The sequence below is a fragment of the Hermetia illucens genome, chromosome 3, assembly GCF_905115235.1.
Source record: "Hermetia illucens chromosome 3, iHerIll2.2.curated.20191125, whole genome shotgun sequence".
In the NCBI taxonomy this organism is placed as follows: Eukaryota; Metazoa; Arthropoda; class Insecta; order Diptera; family Stratiomyidae; genus Hermetia; species Hermetia illucens.
The window spans coordinates 25,390,057-25,405,622 of NC_051851.1; the positions used below are offsets into that span (position 1 = coordinate 25,390,057).

General features: G+C 46.6%; 1 protein-coding gene across 5 annotated transcripts in view; it reads right to left on the bottom strand.

Moving 5' to 3' along the window:
- Window positions 1-13,153, bottom strand: part of LOC119650660 (autophagy-related protein 16) — a 440,786-nt gene extending 427,633 nt beyond the window's left edge. For 3 of the 5 annotated variants that reach the window (XR_005249349.1, XM_038053599.1, XM_038053596.1), the window contains exons 1-3: window positions 12,887-13,152; window positions 12,533-12,791; window positions 12,310-12,472 (exon numbers count right to left, since the gene is read on the bottom strand). Coding sequence is in view for 4 of the 5 variants with exons in the window: in XM_038053599.1 (XP_037909527.1) it covers window positions 12,310-12,472; window positions 12,533-12,791; window positions 12,887-12,986 (522 nt within the window). In the remaining variant the exon portion in view is untranslated. Of the gene's footprint in view, window positions 1-12,309; window positions 12,473-12,532; window positions 12,792-12,886 lie in introns of all 5 variants that reach the window. The other 2 variants (XM_038053598.1, XM_038053600.1) reach the window with 2 other exon arrangements.
- Window positions 13,154-15,566: the final 2,413 nt, after the last annotated feature.

Below are 15,566 nucleotides of genomic sequence, written 5' to 3' on the forward strand. Positions count from 1 at the left end.
ACGCTTGCTTGAGGAAGGACATTTTTCCTTGTCACTGGAAAGTGGACAGACTCGCGCTGATCAGCAAGGGTAAAGGAGAACCGGAGCTCCCGTTTGCATACCGACCGCTGTGTATGCTTGACACGGAAGGAAAGTGCTTTAGAAGCTCATAAGTAGGAGACTCGCTGAAGCGAACCGCGCTGCCGGGGACTTATCCCCAAGGCAGTTCGGGTTCAGACCAGGGAGATCCGCAGTGGATGTTATTATGGAGGTCGTAGATGTGGTTCATCGAGCCGAGGCACACAGCTGCCGATCTCTGCGGATAGTGCTCTTCATAACGCTTGATGCCAGAAATGCCTTCAATTCCGTAAGATGGATATATATGCTAGGCACATTAGAAAACTCATTCCACGTGCCAAGCTAACTCTTGGGGATATTGAGGGATTATCTGAAATTCCGCAGGGGCTCTATGAGACGCTGGAGAGCCAACCCTGCGTCCCATATCGATCGGCGATATGGTTGATCGACTTTCGTCAGCGGCTTTATGCAGACACCGGGGAGCTCTCTCCAGACAACATTGTCAGAGAAATGCTGAATAGCGCTGGCAGCTGGAATCGTGTTGCGCATTATTTTCGGGCTCTTCTTATTGCGAAGAAGATTGAACTCAACCGGCAGAGGGACCGGATGGTAAGGGGTTCTCTGAACTAACAACTTCCTTCCTGGAGTGGAGTGTGGTAGTGAACGAACTCCTGAACGTGCTAACAAATACTGGAAAACAGGTCCTGGGGTACGCGGACGATATTGTTTTGATCTGTAGGGGAAAATATGAGGAAACCCTATGTGATAAAATCCAAACTGAACTAAGGATTACTAGTGCCTAGTGCAGGAAGGTGGAACTGCGGATCAATCCAGGCAATACCACCATACTACCATTCACTAGGAGACGTAAACATGATGACCTGAGAGCCATAAGGTTACATGATATGGAGCTGAAACGAGAAATATAAGTCAAATATTTGGAAATTAAGCTAGACTAAAAATTACTCTGGAGGACACATGTCGGAAACACTTGTCGGAAAGCCATGAGGGCTCTAATGACTTTTAGGTTCATAGCTGTAAAAACTGGGATTGCAGCCCAAAGATACTACTTTGGATATATACTGCAATATTAAGGCCAATGATTACCTATGGGGCGGTAATCTGGGAAGAAAGAACTGAACTCAGCACACAAGCCAGGGAGTTACACAAACTCCAAAGACTGGCTTGCGTGTGTATCAGTGGGGCAATGAGTACATGACCAACGGCATTGCTGGAGCTCCTTCTGGGATTAATACTTCTCCATCTGCACATACAGATGCAGGCAAGGAGGGCAATATTCAGGATGACCGGGAGTTTCAGTGAGGCGGGGAGCTGCCTAAACCGATCAAAGCACTTTGATCCAACCAGGTGAACTTTAAACTGGTATGAGAATGCCTTGAGAGACTGAATACGCTCGGCTCATCCAACAAGATCTGGATACTCTGGGTTCCAAGCCATGTTGGATTTGAAGGCAATGAAGCAGCGGACTAACTAGCCAAAAAGGGAGCAGGGACGCCTTTTTATGGCTACAACATTAAAAAACGAAGAGGAACGGTTGAGGGAACTATACTGGGCCTGTCTACCAGGAATGGAACAGTCCAGGATGTTTACCGAGAAGTACGAACCCATGCACACAAAGGACTGCTTAAACCTCACCAAAAAGAAGAAAATAAGAAACTATCACCTAGAGAAGCTAGGGATATCTACGGACATCGCCTGCAGGTTCTGTACGGAGGGCGATGAAACCTCTATACACGTTCTGGGACAGTGTCCGACACTTGTGCAAAGTGGGTCGAAGCATCTGGGAGAACACTTAATACCAGATGCAAAGTTGAAAGATCTGGAAGTAGGAAATACACTAAAGTTCCTGATGGTCATGGGTTTTTGCTTTAGATTCTGTGATTAATAGGTACCCTATAACCAGCAATTAATTAAGGGATTGAGGAGATAACAAATGGGGCCCATCCTATAATTAAACGGGATAGTGAAAAAGAAACGAGTGCTGAACGAACTGTCCATCCAGATCAGGAGCCTAATGAAGATACCCCTTTGCTACACGCGTGATACATGTATAACGAGACTGAGAAGAGAACGCAGGTTGAGGGATAAGATCGGGAGTACGATTCAACTTATTCCTAATGACACTTGACAATCTCTTGAAGAACTCTTCGTAGATACAAAAGCACTAAGCAGAGGAAATATATACAGGACATAACAAATGGAAAGCAAAAAAGACGCATTGATCTCAGCTTCCCTAACCCCCAACCTGGTCTTCTTCTTTTATGTATGCTGGTGAAGCATAAAAAACGGTCCTGAAATTTACCCATGTTACGTATCGCTTCAGTACTAAGTTTTACTGAACAATGGCCAGTATATTAGAGAAGGAATGGAAGGAGGACGTCCCGTGCCGTAGAATTCATTGTTGCCTGAGCAAGCAGCAGATAGGAGCTATGTGTCTGAAGAGATGCTTTTGTAAACGTAATAGGACAGTATCAACTTCATTTAAAATTGCAACAATGATGAAAGCATAGACCGTGGCTCAATTTTTAATCCTAGCCTAGGCCATAAGTATTTGCCACTGCGCTTGCCTCATTCACGAAAAAATAAAGGTAAGTTGTCATACGCACTTCTCATCAGATTAGTCTGGAACGAATGTCCAAAAACTTTATCTCCCCAATATTCACCCAACAAATAGCTCCTCCTCATCAGTAGCCAACGTAAATGTTTATCTTACGCTGCAATAAACTCACAAAACAAACTTCAGACGCAACGTGTGAAAACATACACCCTGTCAACCATGGCTAATAAAATCATCTCAGTTTCCTCCAAAAGGCCCCCATTGAGATTCTGACCGTTTTATTACAATTTTTTTCTTATCATGAAATTCCACGAAACTGCACGTATCCGCGATGCGCCTGATTCACCGCCAACGACAACCGATTAGCATGTATAGATTGTATCTGGCGCGAGGGTGTGAATAGATACAAATGTTTGTGGCATCTGAAAAATTTTCCTTGGCCCCCGGCCAAAACGCTTTTCCACAGAATATCGGGAAAAATGTATTTGGTGGATTTAACGCTAAGACTAATGTTCATCTGATTGACTTATGAAAATATACAATTTTGTTGATTGGAGATTTGTTGCCGCTACCGGTCCCATAACGAGGGAATAGTTCATAAACAGCCCCTTCTCGGGGAGCATGTGCTTAGTTTGAAAATATTTGTTTCGGATTTGAATATGAATTGAGTGGGTGAAAATGGATATATGAGAGGAAGTTTATTTACATTAACTGATTTAAAATTAGAACTTAGAGTGAATGACGGTAATTAGCACAGCATCCTCCTAAGACAGTTGCGGAGGACCTAGAAAGTAAGTGGAGCATCGAGAACTGATGGACCTTGACAATGATCTTTTTTCGTAGGGACTTGAAATCGTTCAATATACCGAAAGCATTCTGAACAAAGACTGTATGAGTGCAGTGGTAGGTATTTGGAATGTGAAATGCGGGGCCAAGCTACTGTCTCTTGTTGGCTTTGTTTTTATTGTGGATCTACGCAACATCCTTAAATAGTTGATAATACACATTCCGCAGAACTTCATTCTTATTGATTAGTTTGAATGTTTGAAGCTCGGCGCATCAAGTATGAAAGGTTTTGTGTATTTCTTTTATAAAGCCATTTGAATATGCATTTATCCATTAGAATCTAGCACGTAATATACACTTATATTATGTGAGAATATCCACTTTCGCGTGATAATGACATTCAAAGTCTTAAATTTGCACAGAAACGGCAACTTTGACCTGTTATAATTTTGTTAGTAATAGTGCGATTTCCACCAAACTTGGCAGGATTGTGGCGTAGCAGGATTAGCAACATTCGAAATTTATTTCATTCAACATTCGCTGCAGCGGCTTCCGGACAGCATCCGTCCTGACCAGGACCTGCGAGCACATGTCCAGTTCCTTGGGAGAGCAAACAGGTTCGGATGTGTGTCGGGTGGGAGGTGTGGGTTTAAGGCAGTGGTGGTTGTCTCCCACATTCGAAATTTATTTCGAATGTTGCTAATGCGGCAGACAGATGCCGCCACCGGTGCTCTCGTGTAGTTGTCGTGTGAAGTAGGCCTTGCCAACTAATTTGACATTTTAAAATTGTGTAAAATAATTGCAGAGATTCTGCTTGTAATTCATGGAGTGAAGACTCTTTTCTCTCATATCATTTTTCAATTTACTGTTTTAATAATAAAAGGCTAAATTGTTTTTTAACAAAATTAATTAACTAAACTGGTGACCCCGACCGAAGAGAGCATAACTCTAAAAAAAGAAAAAACGTAAAATTGTCTGATGGGAGGTTCTTCTGTCTCTTTGTGAAAAAAAATATAAAAAGTAAGAAATTTGTGAGTAAACAATTTGAGTGAAGAATCAATTTGGAACGTGTGGAAAAAGCAATTTTCGGCTTGTCTGAGTGAACGCCAACCATTTCTTCGTGATTGCTAATCAACTTTTTGCGTATGTTGTGCCTATCTATCCGCCTTGGTTAGTCGAAAAGGATCATCAATAACCGGTATCCGGTCTAGGCCTGCCTTAATAAGGAACTCCAGACATCCTGATTTTGCGCCGAGGTCCACCAATCCGATATCTCTATAAGCTGTCTGGCGTCCTGACCTACGCCATTGCTTCATCTCAGGCGGGGCCTGCCTCGTCTTCTTTTGCTACCATAAATATTGCCCTTATAGACTTTTCGGGTGGGATCATCCTCATCCATACCGCACCCTATTGAGCCGGATTTTATTCACAACCTGACGGTCATGGAATCGCTCATAGATTTCGTCGTTATGTAGGCTACGAAATCGTCCATCATCATGTAGGGGGCTAAAAATTCTTTGGAGGATTCTTCTCTCGAACGCCGCCAAGAGTTCGCAATTCTTCTTGCTAAGAACCCAAATCTCCAAGGAATACATGAGGACTGGCAAGATCATTGTCTTGTACAGTAAGAGCTTTGACCCTATGGTGACACGTTTCGAGCGGAACAGTTTTTGCAAGCTGAAATAGGCTCTATTGGCTGACAACAACCGTGCGCGGATTTCATCATCGTAGCTGTTATCGGTTGTGATTTTCGACCCTAGATAGGAGAAATTATCAACGGTCTCAAAGTTGTAATCTCCTATCCTTATTCTTCCCGTTTGACCAGTGCGGTTTGATGTTGTTGGTTGGTTGGTTTTTGGTGCTGATGTTGCCACCATATACTTTGTCTTGCCTTCATTAATGTGCATCCCAAGATTTCGCCTCGATTGCCGCCTGCTCGACCTAGATAAACGCAGTTTGTACGTCTCGGGTCGTTCTTCCCATGATCTCGACATCGTCAGCATAGGCCAGTAGTTGAGTGGACTTAAAGAGGATCGTACCCCTTGCATTTACTTCAGCATCACGGATCCCTTTCTCCAGGGCCAGGTTAAAGAGGACGCATGATAGGGCATCCCCGGGTCGTAGACCGTTGTTTATGTCAAATGGTCTGAGAGTGATCCTGCTGCTTTTATCTGACCTCACACATTGGTCAGGGTCGGTCTTATCAATTTCGTCAGGATACGGAATTCTCTCACGGCCGTGGACAGTTTTACCCTGGCTATGCTATCATAGGCGGCTGAATATCGATGAATAGGTGGGGCAACTGCTGTCCATATTCCAAAAGTTTTTCCATCGCTAGCCGCAGAGAGAAAATCTGATCTGTTGCTGATTTGCCTGGAGTGAAGCCTCTTTGGTATGGGCCAATGATGTTCTGGGCGTATGGGGCTGTCCCCATCCCGAAAAGGATAAAGTGCAAAAAGAACTGCTGAGTGGAGGAAGTTGATTGGCAGGCGAGGAAGACGGAGCCGTGTTTACGGCCCTACAAGCATTTCGACTGATATTCAGTCACGGTGTTGTCTTAAAATGTTCGTGTTCGTGGCCCAAAAATCCGAATTGCCTGCGAACAGTGCTAAGATAATCGTAAGCGACATGTCTACCGTGCAAAGTAATGATTAGGATGCAAACAAAAGGTTGGTAGCAATGTAAACTGAGCTAAATTCCGCGAAAATTCAAAAGGCGATCAAAACGATCAGATCCGAGGAAGATCTGTACTGCAGACCTGAACAGCACTGCGACGATCAGAACTAGGTCATAACTAGCGATTCTGCGTCGGAAAATCTTCTGAAATACCCGCCGGATCAGCTTGCACCCATTCGGCCGAGGGCTGCAGTCAAGCCACAGATTTCATACTTATTACATACGTCATACTTCATAATAATTTTCATACAATAAACATACAACCACCGCAAGAGACGGCGAAAATATTTTTTAAATTCGCCATTGGAGTTCCGTTCCCGTGTTTTTTTTTTTCTTTCATACGGGCATTTGGGGTGCGGTTTACCGTCGTCAAGTTAGGGAATTAAGGTCTGTTCAAGTTCGGTATAGCCGCGTCCTCGACTCATCTCGCATCATTTTAACTTAGCTATTGTCATGTCTCTGGACAACACAGACGCGGGATCCTCAAGTGACCGCCCTCGTTGTGCGCGTCCCTCCTTTTTGGCGAAAGGAACCCGGGGTTGTGGTTCGTCCATCTGGAGGCGCAATTCCAGATGTCCGGAATCACAACGGACGCGACCAAGTTCAACCACGCCATTATGGGCCTGGATGAGGAGATCATCCTCCTACAATTTACTAAAAACGGAGCTAATCAAGCGCCTGTCGGTAAGTGAGTGAGCTAAGCTGGCAGGTTTGACGTTGGGCGATCGAACTCCAAGCTAATTGCTTCACGAAATGAGGCAATTGGGTGGGAGCAAGATCGACGACGACTTGATTAAGTCGCTGTGGCTGCGACGACTCCCAGAGAGCACCCAGGCGGTCCTCACATGTCCCACGATAGCGACCGTTCAGAAGAAATAGGCGAGCTGAAGCGCGAGATGGCCGCACTTGTGGCCAGCATGGCGCAAATGAGGGCAACGCTTGACGTTCATTTGCGGTCTACCACCCGAAAAGGGCGATAGGGTAGCAGGTCGTCAGGATAACCTACGGACCCAAGCATTTGTTGGTACCATCGTAGATTCGACGAAAAAACTACTAGATGTACGCTCCCATGCAAATTCGCGCCTACCTCAAAAATCTAGGTCCCCCGGGGGCCCTGGCGACGGCCACCTAAAACGTAGCGCCACGTCGCCTAAGAATTCATGACCCTCTCAGCAGGCGCAGTGATCTTGTTGAACTGGTGCGGAGGCACCACCGGCTATTCCTAGACTAGACTCCACAACCAATCTTAATTCGTCAGGCAGAATCTCATCACACCCCAACAACAATCTTTCCGTACTTTTGGAGGACATTGCTGCCTCTCATGTTCGGGCACTCCTCAAAAAGTTCAGCCAGATTACTACCGTATGTAGTCTCTCTAAACCAGTGAAGCACAATGTGCAGCACCACATTAACGCCATTGGTTCCCCTATCTTCTCAAAGGTGCGTCCTCTACCACCCCAGAAGCTGGCTATTGCACGGAAAGAATTCGAGCAACTTATGCAATAGGGTATCTGCAGACCTTCAGACAGCTGTTGGTCTTCCCCACTCCATATAGTCCCTAAGCCAAACGGCGAATGGCGCCCCTGTGGAGATTATAGAAAGCTAAACGCACAAACTGTTCCTGATCGATATCCCATTCCACTCATCCACGACTTTGCGCATCATCTCGCAAACTGCCACATCTTTTCGACCTTGGATTTAATCAAGGCGTATCAACAAATCCCTGTAGCTCCGGAAGACATTCCAAAGACGGCAATATGCACACCCTTTGGACTCTTCGAGTTCACGCGGATAACTTTCGAGTTGTGCAATGGGGCGCAAACCTTTCAAAGGCTAATCCACTCGGTCCTGCGAAACCTGGACTTCTGTTTAGTCCTAAACGTTGATAAATACAAATTTCTCCAGACACAGGTGAGATTCTTCGGCCACTTCATTTCTCCTGACGGAATACAGCCCGACCCAAACAAGGTGCAAGCTTCCCGCGTCTAAAAACTGTGAAGGAGTTGCGGAGGTTCTTGGGCATGCTAAACTTCTATCGTGGTTTCCTGCCCAAGGCCGCCCAACACCAATCCATTTTGAACGCTGGCCCCAAAACAAAAGACACAAGAAAGATTGTGTGATCTGAAGAGGCTGTCCACCCGTTTGATAAATCCCGACAACCAGCTAATGCTACACTCTTGGCATTTTCTCGACAAGATGCACCCCTAGCCGTTTTTGTTGATGCCTCTGACATCACAGTAAGTGCTGCTCTTCACCAAAAGGTGAATCAAGTCTAGCAGCCGTTGAGCTTCTTCTCTAAACAGTTGAACCCCGCTCAACGGAACTACGGCACCTACGATCGCGAACTGATCGCCGCGTACTTAAGCATTAAATACTTCTGTTTCTCCTTAGAAGGCTGGCCGTTTACAGTGTTCACGGACCATACACCTCTCACGTATGCTTTAAAACAAAAGCCCGACAAAGCGTCCCCTCGTCAGCTTCGACACCTGAGCTTTATAAGCCAGTTCACGTCCGACATTCAGCACGTGTCCGGCAAGGACAACATAGTTACTGACGCTTTGTCACGTGTCTCCGAGGTTAACGTCCCCGCCTCACTCGACTTCTCGGCTATCGTCAAGGCGCAGGAGGATGACGCAGTACTTCAGAGCCTCAAATCTAACCCGAAATACAAACTTTGGGAGTTGTCCATCTTCGGCTCGAACCTCTCTCTGCTGCGAATACTCGGGAAAGGGACCCCGGCCATACATTTCGGCCACCTTTCGCAAGGAGGTGTTCCAGGCAATTTACGGCTTAGCGCATCCAGGCATCAGGACGACAAATCGGCTAGTGATGGAAAAATACTTCTGGCCCTCCATGAATAAGGACGTCAACTCCTGGGCCAGAGAGTGCATCGCATGCCAGAAGTGTAAGGTCACCAGGCATGTAAGAACTATTGCCCGCGACGATCCGTCCTGGACTCAAGCCTTGTCTCTCATCCTACTTGGCCTTCGAACAACCCGGCGAGAGGAATTTGCTGCCAGCCCCGCGGAGCTGGTATACGAGGAGAACCCAAGACTCCCAAGTGACCTGGTCTTCGACAAGAGACTGGGTCTCACAGACTCTGGACTGCTGTGTCTGCTGAGAGACAACCTCCACCGCCTTAAACTCGCACCTCCCACCCGACACTCGTTCGCACCTGCCTGTGCGCCCAAAGAACTGGACACGCGCACGCACTTCCTAGTCAGGACGGATGCTGTCCAGAAGCCACTGCAGCCTCCATACGAAGGCCCGTACCGTGTTCTCGAGCAGGGAGAACATTTCTTCCAGCTCGAGATCGGGGGACACAAAAGGCTGTCTTCTTGTCCAGACTGAAGCCCGTTTGCGCCCCAAAGCAACGTCGCGTTCGCTTCGCCGAGTGATGGGGAACGCAGTTCCGGGTTCGGTCGCTGAAACTCCTAGGTTTCATCTGGGGGCAGAGGGATGTGGCGCAGCAGGGTTAACGCGACAGACAGATGTCACCACCGGTGCTCTCCGTGGCGTATTCAAACTCGTCACGAGAGGGGAAATCAAACGGTGGAAAAATCCGTTTTCTCTAAGCGGATCTTCCAACCGGTGTTTAAAAAATTAATTCAGTTAGTTGCCAACCGTGCTGGTCGCCTTAATTTAGCTTAGGTCGTTAGAAGTAGTTCATTTTAACTGGTGTAACAAAATAAAATAAAGCGTTCGTTTTCACGCGCAACACACTGTTCGTACCCTTCTTCAATTTCGCCCACACGGAGCTCAGCAAGTGCCTCGCTCGAAGTTTCCTGGAAACGACCGACCAGAGGACACGCCAAAGAATGCAGTCAGTGGGAAGGACCAAGGCCGCTGGGAACGAGAACTGATCTGCAGTCCGCGGCCATTCACTAACAGAATTTGATTGAATGTTAAACGTGGCTTTTGCCTATCGCAGATTGAATGTTGCTGGATTCATAGGGCTCACATTATTGTTGTTCGCTTTCAGCAAAAAGTTTTATGCAATCCCGAATTGGTAGTAGAGATCTTCGCTTTCAAAGTTCACTCCACACCGCCCGGTCAAATCTGTGAAGTGCGATCATCCTAATTGCTACGGTCGGCGCCAGCACTAAATAGGTTGTGAGGTGTGGCGTGTAATTGGAGATCGATTGCAAGCGAAAGCATAAAATAAATTCCTAAAATCTGATCACGGGAACATGTTCGGTTTACCGATATGAGCCGCAAGCAGTACTTGATAGTTCTACTTACAGCATGTATTGGGACCGGCAAGATCTAACTGATCGCCATACTCTTCATAACAAGCCTGACGTACTGTTAGTTGACAAGACAGGTCGCTCCGCGTATATTTTTGATGTTGCTATTCCCAATAACAGCAACAACGAACGGAAATATGTGGAGAAGAAGGTGAACTATGAGCCACTGGCTCGGGAAATCAAACAAAATTTGGCGTCTCGAGCAGATGGTTGTAGTTCCCATAATATTGTCAGTTACAGGTCTTCTTCTTTTTCTTCAGCCTTTGTCCCGTTCACAAGCGGGGTCGGCTCGATTGTCAGTTACAGGTATTGTACCTAAATCCCTCACGGCTTCCCTTGAAGTCCTGGGATCTGCCGAGATTGTGACAACTCGGAAATAATTGTTGGGACAACAATCCATATGGGATCAGGGCCTTGAAGTGTGTTAGAGCATTTCATTCAAGACCATAACGGTACACTACAGGATTACAGTACTCTGTAGGAGGCAATGTGGTCACCATTGCGATCGTCCGAGATTATTGCCTTGACTGAGTCGACTGGTATCCGACGTCAAGTCACGATACAAATCCCATTGCCACTAGTGAGATTTGAACCACGACAGCCTCGTGCTCTAACTACTCAGTCATCCGGACAAATTAGGCGATTGTAATGGACGATTTTTGGAGAAGGTAGAGTAGCTAGTAGTTTTGCTGAGTTACTGAACATCATCCTTAACGAGGCTCGGCAACGTTTTCGAAAATTAACAAATGAGTGTCACTGCAGCAGCTTGAAATCCTTCCTTTGTGACTTTAAAGTGGCTGCGGGCTCTACCAAGGACTTTTTCTGCAAGTCCACCAGCAGCCCATAGGGACAAAGTAAGTCGCCTAAAACAGGGGCGTTGATATCCGCTGGAAGGAAACGCCATGAGAACGTTCGACAAAAACCCAGCGCACTCCAGATACTTTTTCTGCCCACACTCTAGAAAGCTTTCTCGAGATCAATGAGGAGCAGATACAGTGAAGATCTTAACACCGGGTACTGTTCCAAAATGATCCAAAAGGTCTTCACGTGGCAAATACTGGAAGATCCGGAGCGAAAACCAGGCAGCTCTCTGTCGATCAAACTTTCGAGATGCTCTTTGATGCGTTCCATGATTATTTACTTATTATCTTTGCAACGGTTGGGAGCACGCACACACCCCTCCAATTATCACTTTCCAAACGGGTCCCCTTCTTTCGAATCTTAATTATCATCCTCTTCTTCCACCTTCTGGTCTCGGGATCTCAATATTCCGTACGAGTGGAAGTAGAGTTCCAAATCTATATATGAAAATTATGAATGGATATCTTGCATTTGCGCTACTTGTTTCGCAGGCATTAGGGCGTAATCGCCAGTTTTTTTGTGTGAATAAACCATAAATGTGCGTACTAAGAGCTATGAGTTGATCGAGGGAACTACGAAGGAATGAGTAATGGTCATTTTTCGAGGCAAATTAAAAATCTACTTATCTTGTTTGAAGCCAAGCCGGTTATTGCCAAACAATGAGCAGTTTGTGGAAGGGATCGGTTGCTGTTCACTTCACACAGATTCATTGAGGCGCTGATAACGAGTTTTTTCCCTTAATTCGCATGACTCATAGCGAGAGTGTGTGTGCAAGACGATAAATAGCGACTAATTACCAGCTTAGATGTGGTTTTCTGGCAGATAAAATAGTAACCCCAGAAATAAACGAATTTGTAATCCGATTTGGGAATTTGCTCGACAGTGGCTGCATGAAACAGAGACGCTGCCCCATTTGGGTATTCCTTTTTTTCCGAGTGAATCGTCAACCGAATCACGCCCAAGGAATATAAAATAAAGTCTGACAATTAGCATAACTCCAACCTGGGCAAACCGCCGACATCTATCTTCACTTCTCCACTATCGAAATTATCTAATCGCAAACCACAACCAACTTTCACTTTCATCTCAGTCGTCGCAGCTCACCTGAGTTTTCCTGAGCTTCTCTTCGAGCGACGACAGTTCGAGCTGGAGGGACGTGTGCTCGTCCCGGAGCAGCGTGTTGAGTCCCTTCAGCTCCTGCAAGCTGGAATTGAGCATCTGCACCTCCGCCTTGAGGCTGACGATGACGGCTTGCTGCTCGGCCAAGCTGAAACCAAAGAAAAACGTTCAATATGGAAAGCCCGCGCGAAAACGCACTCCGCCCAACCTGGCCTCCTTCTCCTTGAGCTGCTTGTTCTGCTTCTCCACCTTCAGATTCAGGTCGACAATCAACTGGGCGTTCTCGCCCTTGCGTTTATGCAACTCTGTGAGCTCCTCCTGCTGCGTCAGGAGCTTCTTCTCAAGCGCGGCGATTGCGGCACTGTCGCCTCCCGAGCCACCCAGACCGCTCCGCAGCTTCTCATTCTGCACGGACAGACGAAGATTCTCGGCTTTGAGCTGATCGACGAGATCCAAGAGGCGATTATCTGCAAGACGAGAAAGTACACAACGATAAGCGACCATTGTCATCGCATCCAGACAAGGTTAAAGCTCGGAAATCACGACCCAGCGCTGTGCTTACTGTTAGTGACGACGCCGCGGAAATTCACGACTTCCCGCCTGTTTCGCTCCTGCAAGCGGTTGATGAGGACACTACGCCAGTCTGGTTCGTCGGAAGACATTGCGAATCCACTTGTTTCGTACCGCCCGACCACGAAATCCCACACAAAGTTTTCTGCAGGTGTAAGACCAACAACAACGCGCGAAGAAAACAAACACGAGCCCCCCGAGACACTTTGAATGAAAATATTGACAGTTGACAGATGATAATTTGGTTGTGGTGGGTTAGCAGGTGTCAGATCAATTGTCATTGAGGAGGTGGTGTGTGGATGGGGAGACAGGTTCACCGGATAACAGCTGATTGCTTGGAAGAGTTTATCCGAGGTGAAAATTCTATTCTGCATTTGATATTCTTTAAAGAAAAGATGAAAATTGCTAACCAAACGCGCAGATATGCGAGAAATTACAATGTTTAAATCGATAACGCTATATCATTTGGTTTTCACCAGGGAATTATATGTTTGCACAGGAAATACATATTGGTTTGAGTATTAGATAAAACAAGATAAATTCCATGGAATTTAATAAACTGTGGATGGATATCTTTATTCGTGGAATTACTGTTCGGCATTAGGTGGAATTCTTGGTTATGTATTATTCAAATGAAGGAAAAAACTTCTTGAAAAAATTAATGACTGTTACCGACGTTACATAATTCCATCGCTACTAAGCGGGACAAAGGCTAAAGAAGCCGAAGTAGAAATGCATACACATTGTAGCATGGACCAGTGAATGGAAAACCGAATTAAATGAAACCAAATCTTCTTGCATTAACTGCACTAACAAAAAAGAGAATCCAGCTAAAGTCATCACCAACGGAAAAGATATGCCGCAGGTGAAATTAAATTTGGTATGGACATGATACTCGACGCTAAGCTCAGCTCCCTTAGGGATCGTCAACGATCCTTAACGGGTCGCTTACGATACGGGGAGTGGCGTCCCCGAGGTGTCCGAGCAAGTGGTTCTGATCCCTTAGCTGGCAGTATACCTGCGTCCTAGGTAGTAGCCTCGAGAAAGCTTCTGGGTGAAGAGCGAACTGCTAATGTCCGACACACGCCGGCAAATACTGGGAGCCCCCGGAGCGTCCTTGTCGACATCAATGGGGTGATATGAGTCTAGGTCTGCCAAGGTGGTAGTTGCGGTACGTATGAGGAGCCAGCCCCTTCGAGACTCTGGTCGGGTAGTGTGCATTGAACCGGTATTAGTAGACCGCGTTGCCCCGAGCGAGCGCTGATCCGTCTGTAAGTTCCGGAACCAGCTAATCGTAGGTTAGGCCTCAGGGAACTGGGGTAGGGTCTTAGTTCCCGAGGGGACACCCGTTCCTGACTATTGCGGCCCGCTCCCTTGCACACGATGAACTGGTATAAAACTTGAACTTGAAGAAACAAACCAAACGAGGAGATAGTGGAAGTGGAAAGTAAGCTGGCTGCATTTATTCGCAACACGAAGCGAAGGACGCAACAAGGGCTGAAATACGCGACGAGACATCGGGAGGCGCAGACGAGAAGAAGGACTCGCAAAGTGATACGACACCTGCAGGAACCCAGACAGTACCACGCAGTGCTATAATTGCGAAAAGAGGCACAGTGGAAACTGCCGAAACTAACCAAATGGTTTTGAAAATCAGTGGGAGGGCTGTCGACTACTCTGGCGCAAGCTCGCATGTGATGCGCGACGTTCCTGCAGATAAACGTCGGCAAGAGGGTGAAAAATGGGCTAGTGGAACTGGAGGACCTCCTGGACAGGATTTCATATTATAGGTGGACATGGAAAATAAGAGAAAATCAGCGGGAAGCAGAAACAACCGCGCTTCCAGACGAGAACACTACGAGTTCCACACGGATCGCAGACAGTCCATTGCAGAGCGAACTAGGGAAAAAACGAAAGGAGGAAGGGACATCTGAAGAAAATTTCACTCAGGTACTCTCCAGATCTCAAAAGAAGAAGGCGAAGAGGAACAAGAGACAACAACACGTCGCGCCATCAGAAAAACCTCTGCCTAAAATTAAGGCGGACACGAAGGACGGAGCACCAAAAGAAAAGGTGGTGAGACGAAGGACGACTAGACCACCAGCTCTGCTTATTAGGCCGACGGAAGGCAAGACTTTTGCCGAAGTTCCCAGTGAAATCCGTTAGAAGATTAAACCCGAAGATAACGGAGCAGAAGTGTCTTCCATTCGTAAAACGAAGAGTGGTGGAGTCCTAGTCGAACTAGGGCCGAAGACAATAAATAAAGTTACGTCCTGTGAAGTAGTCAAGGGGCTTCTGGGAGAAAAAGCTTTGGCTTCCAGCCTGGAACCCACGTGTTCTCTCGAAATCCGAGACCTTGATTGCCTCACAGAAAAGAACGAGATAGAAGAGGCCATCAAACGCGAATGTCCCGAGGTAACCAATTCCCGGATTGGTATCACCGCTGCAAACTTCCGAGGCCAAAAATTCGCTGTGCTGAAAGTTGAATATGCGAAGAAGCTTCTAAACAGCGGGAAAATAAAAATTGGTTGGGTAGTGTGTAGGATGCAAATCCGGGCCGCCCAAACCAAATGTTGCAGATATTTCGATTATGGACACACATCTACAACTTGTCGGGGACCTGACAGAAGGCAACATGTCGTCAATGCCGTCAGGCAGGAAATAAAGCGAAC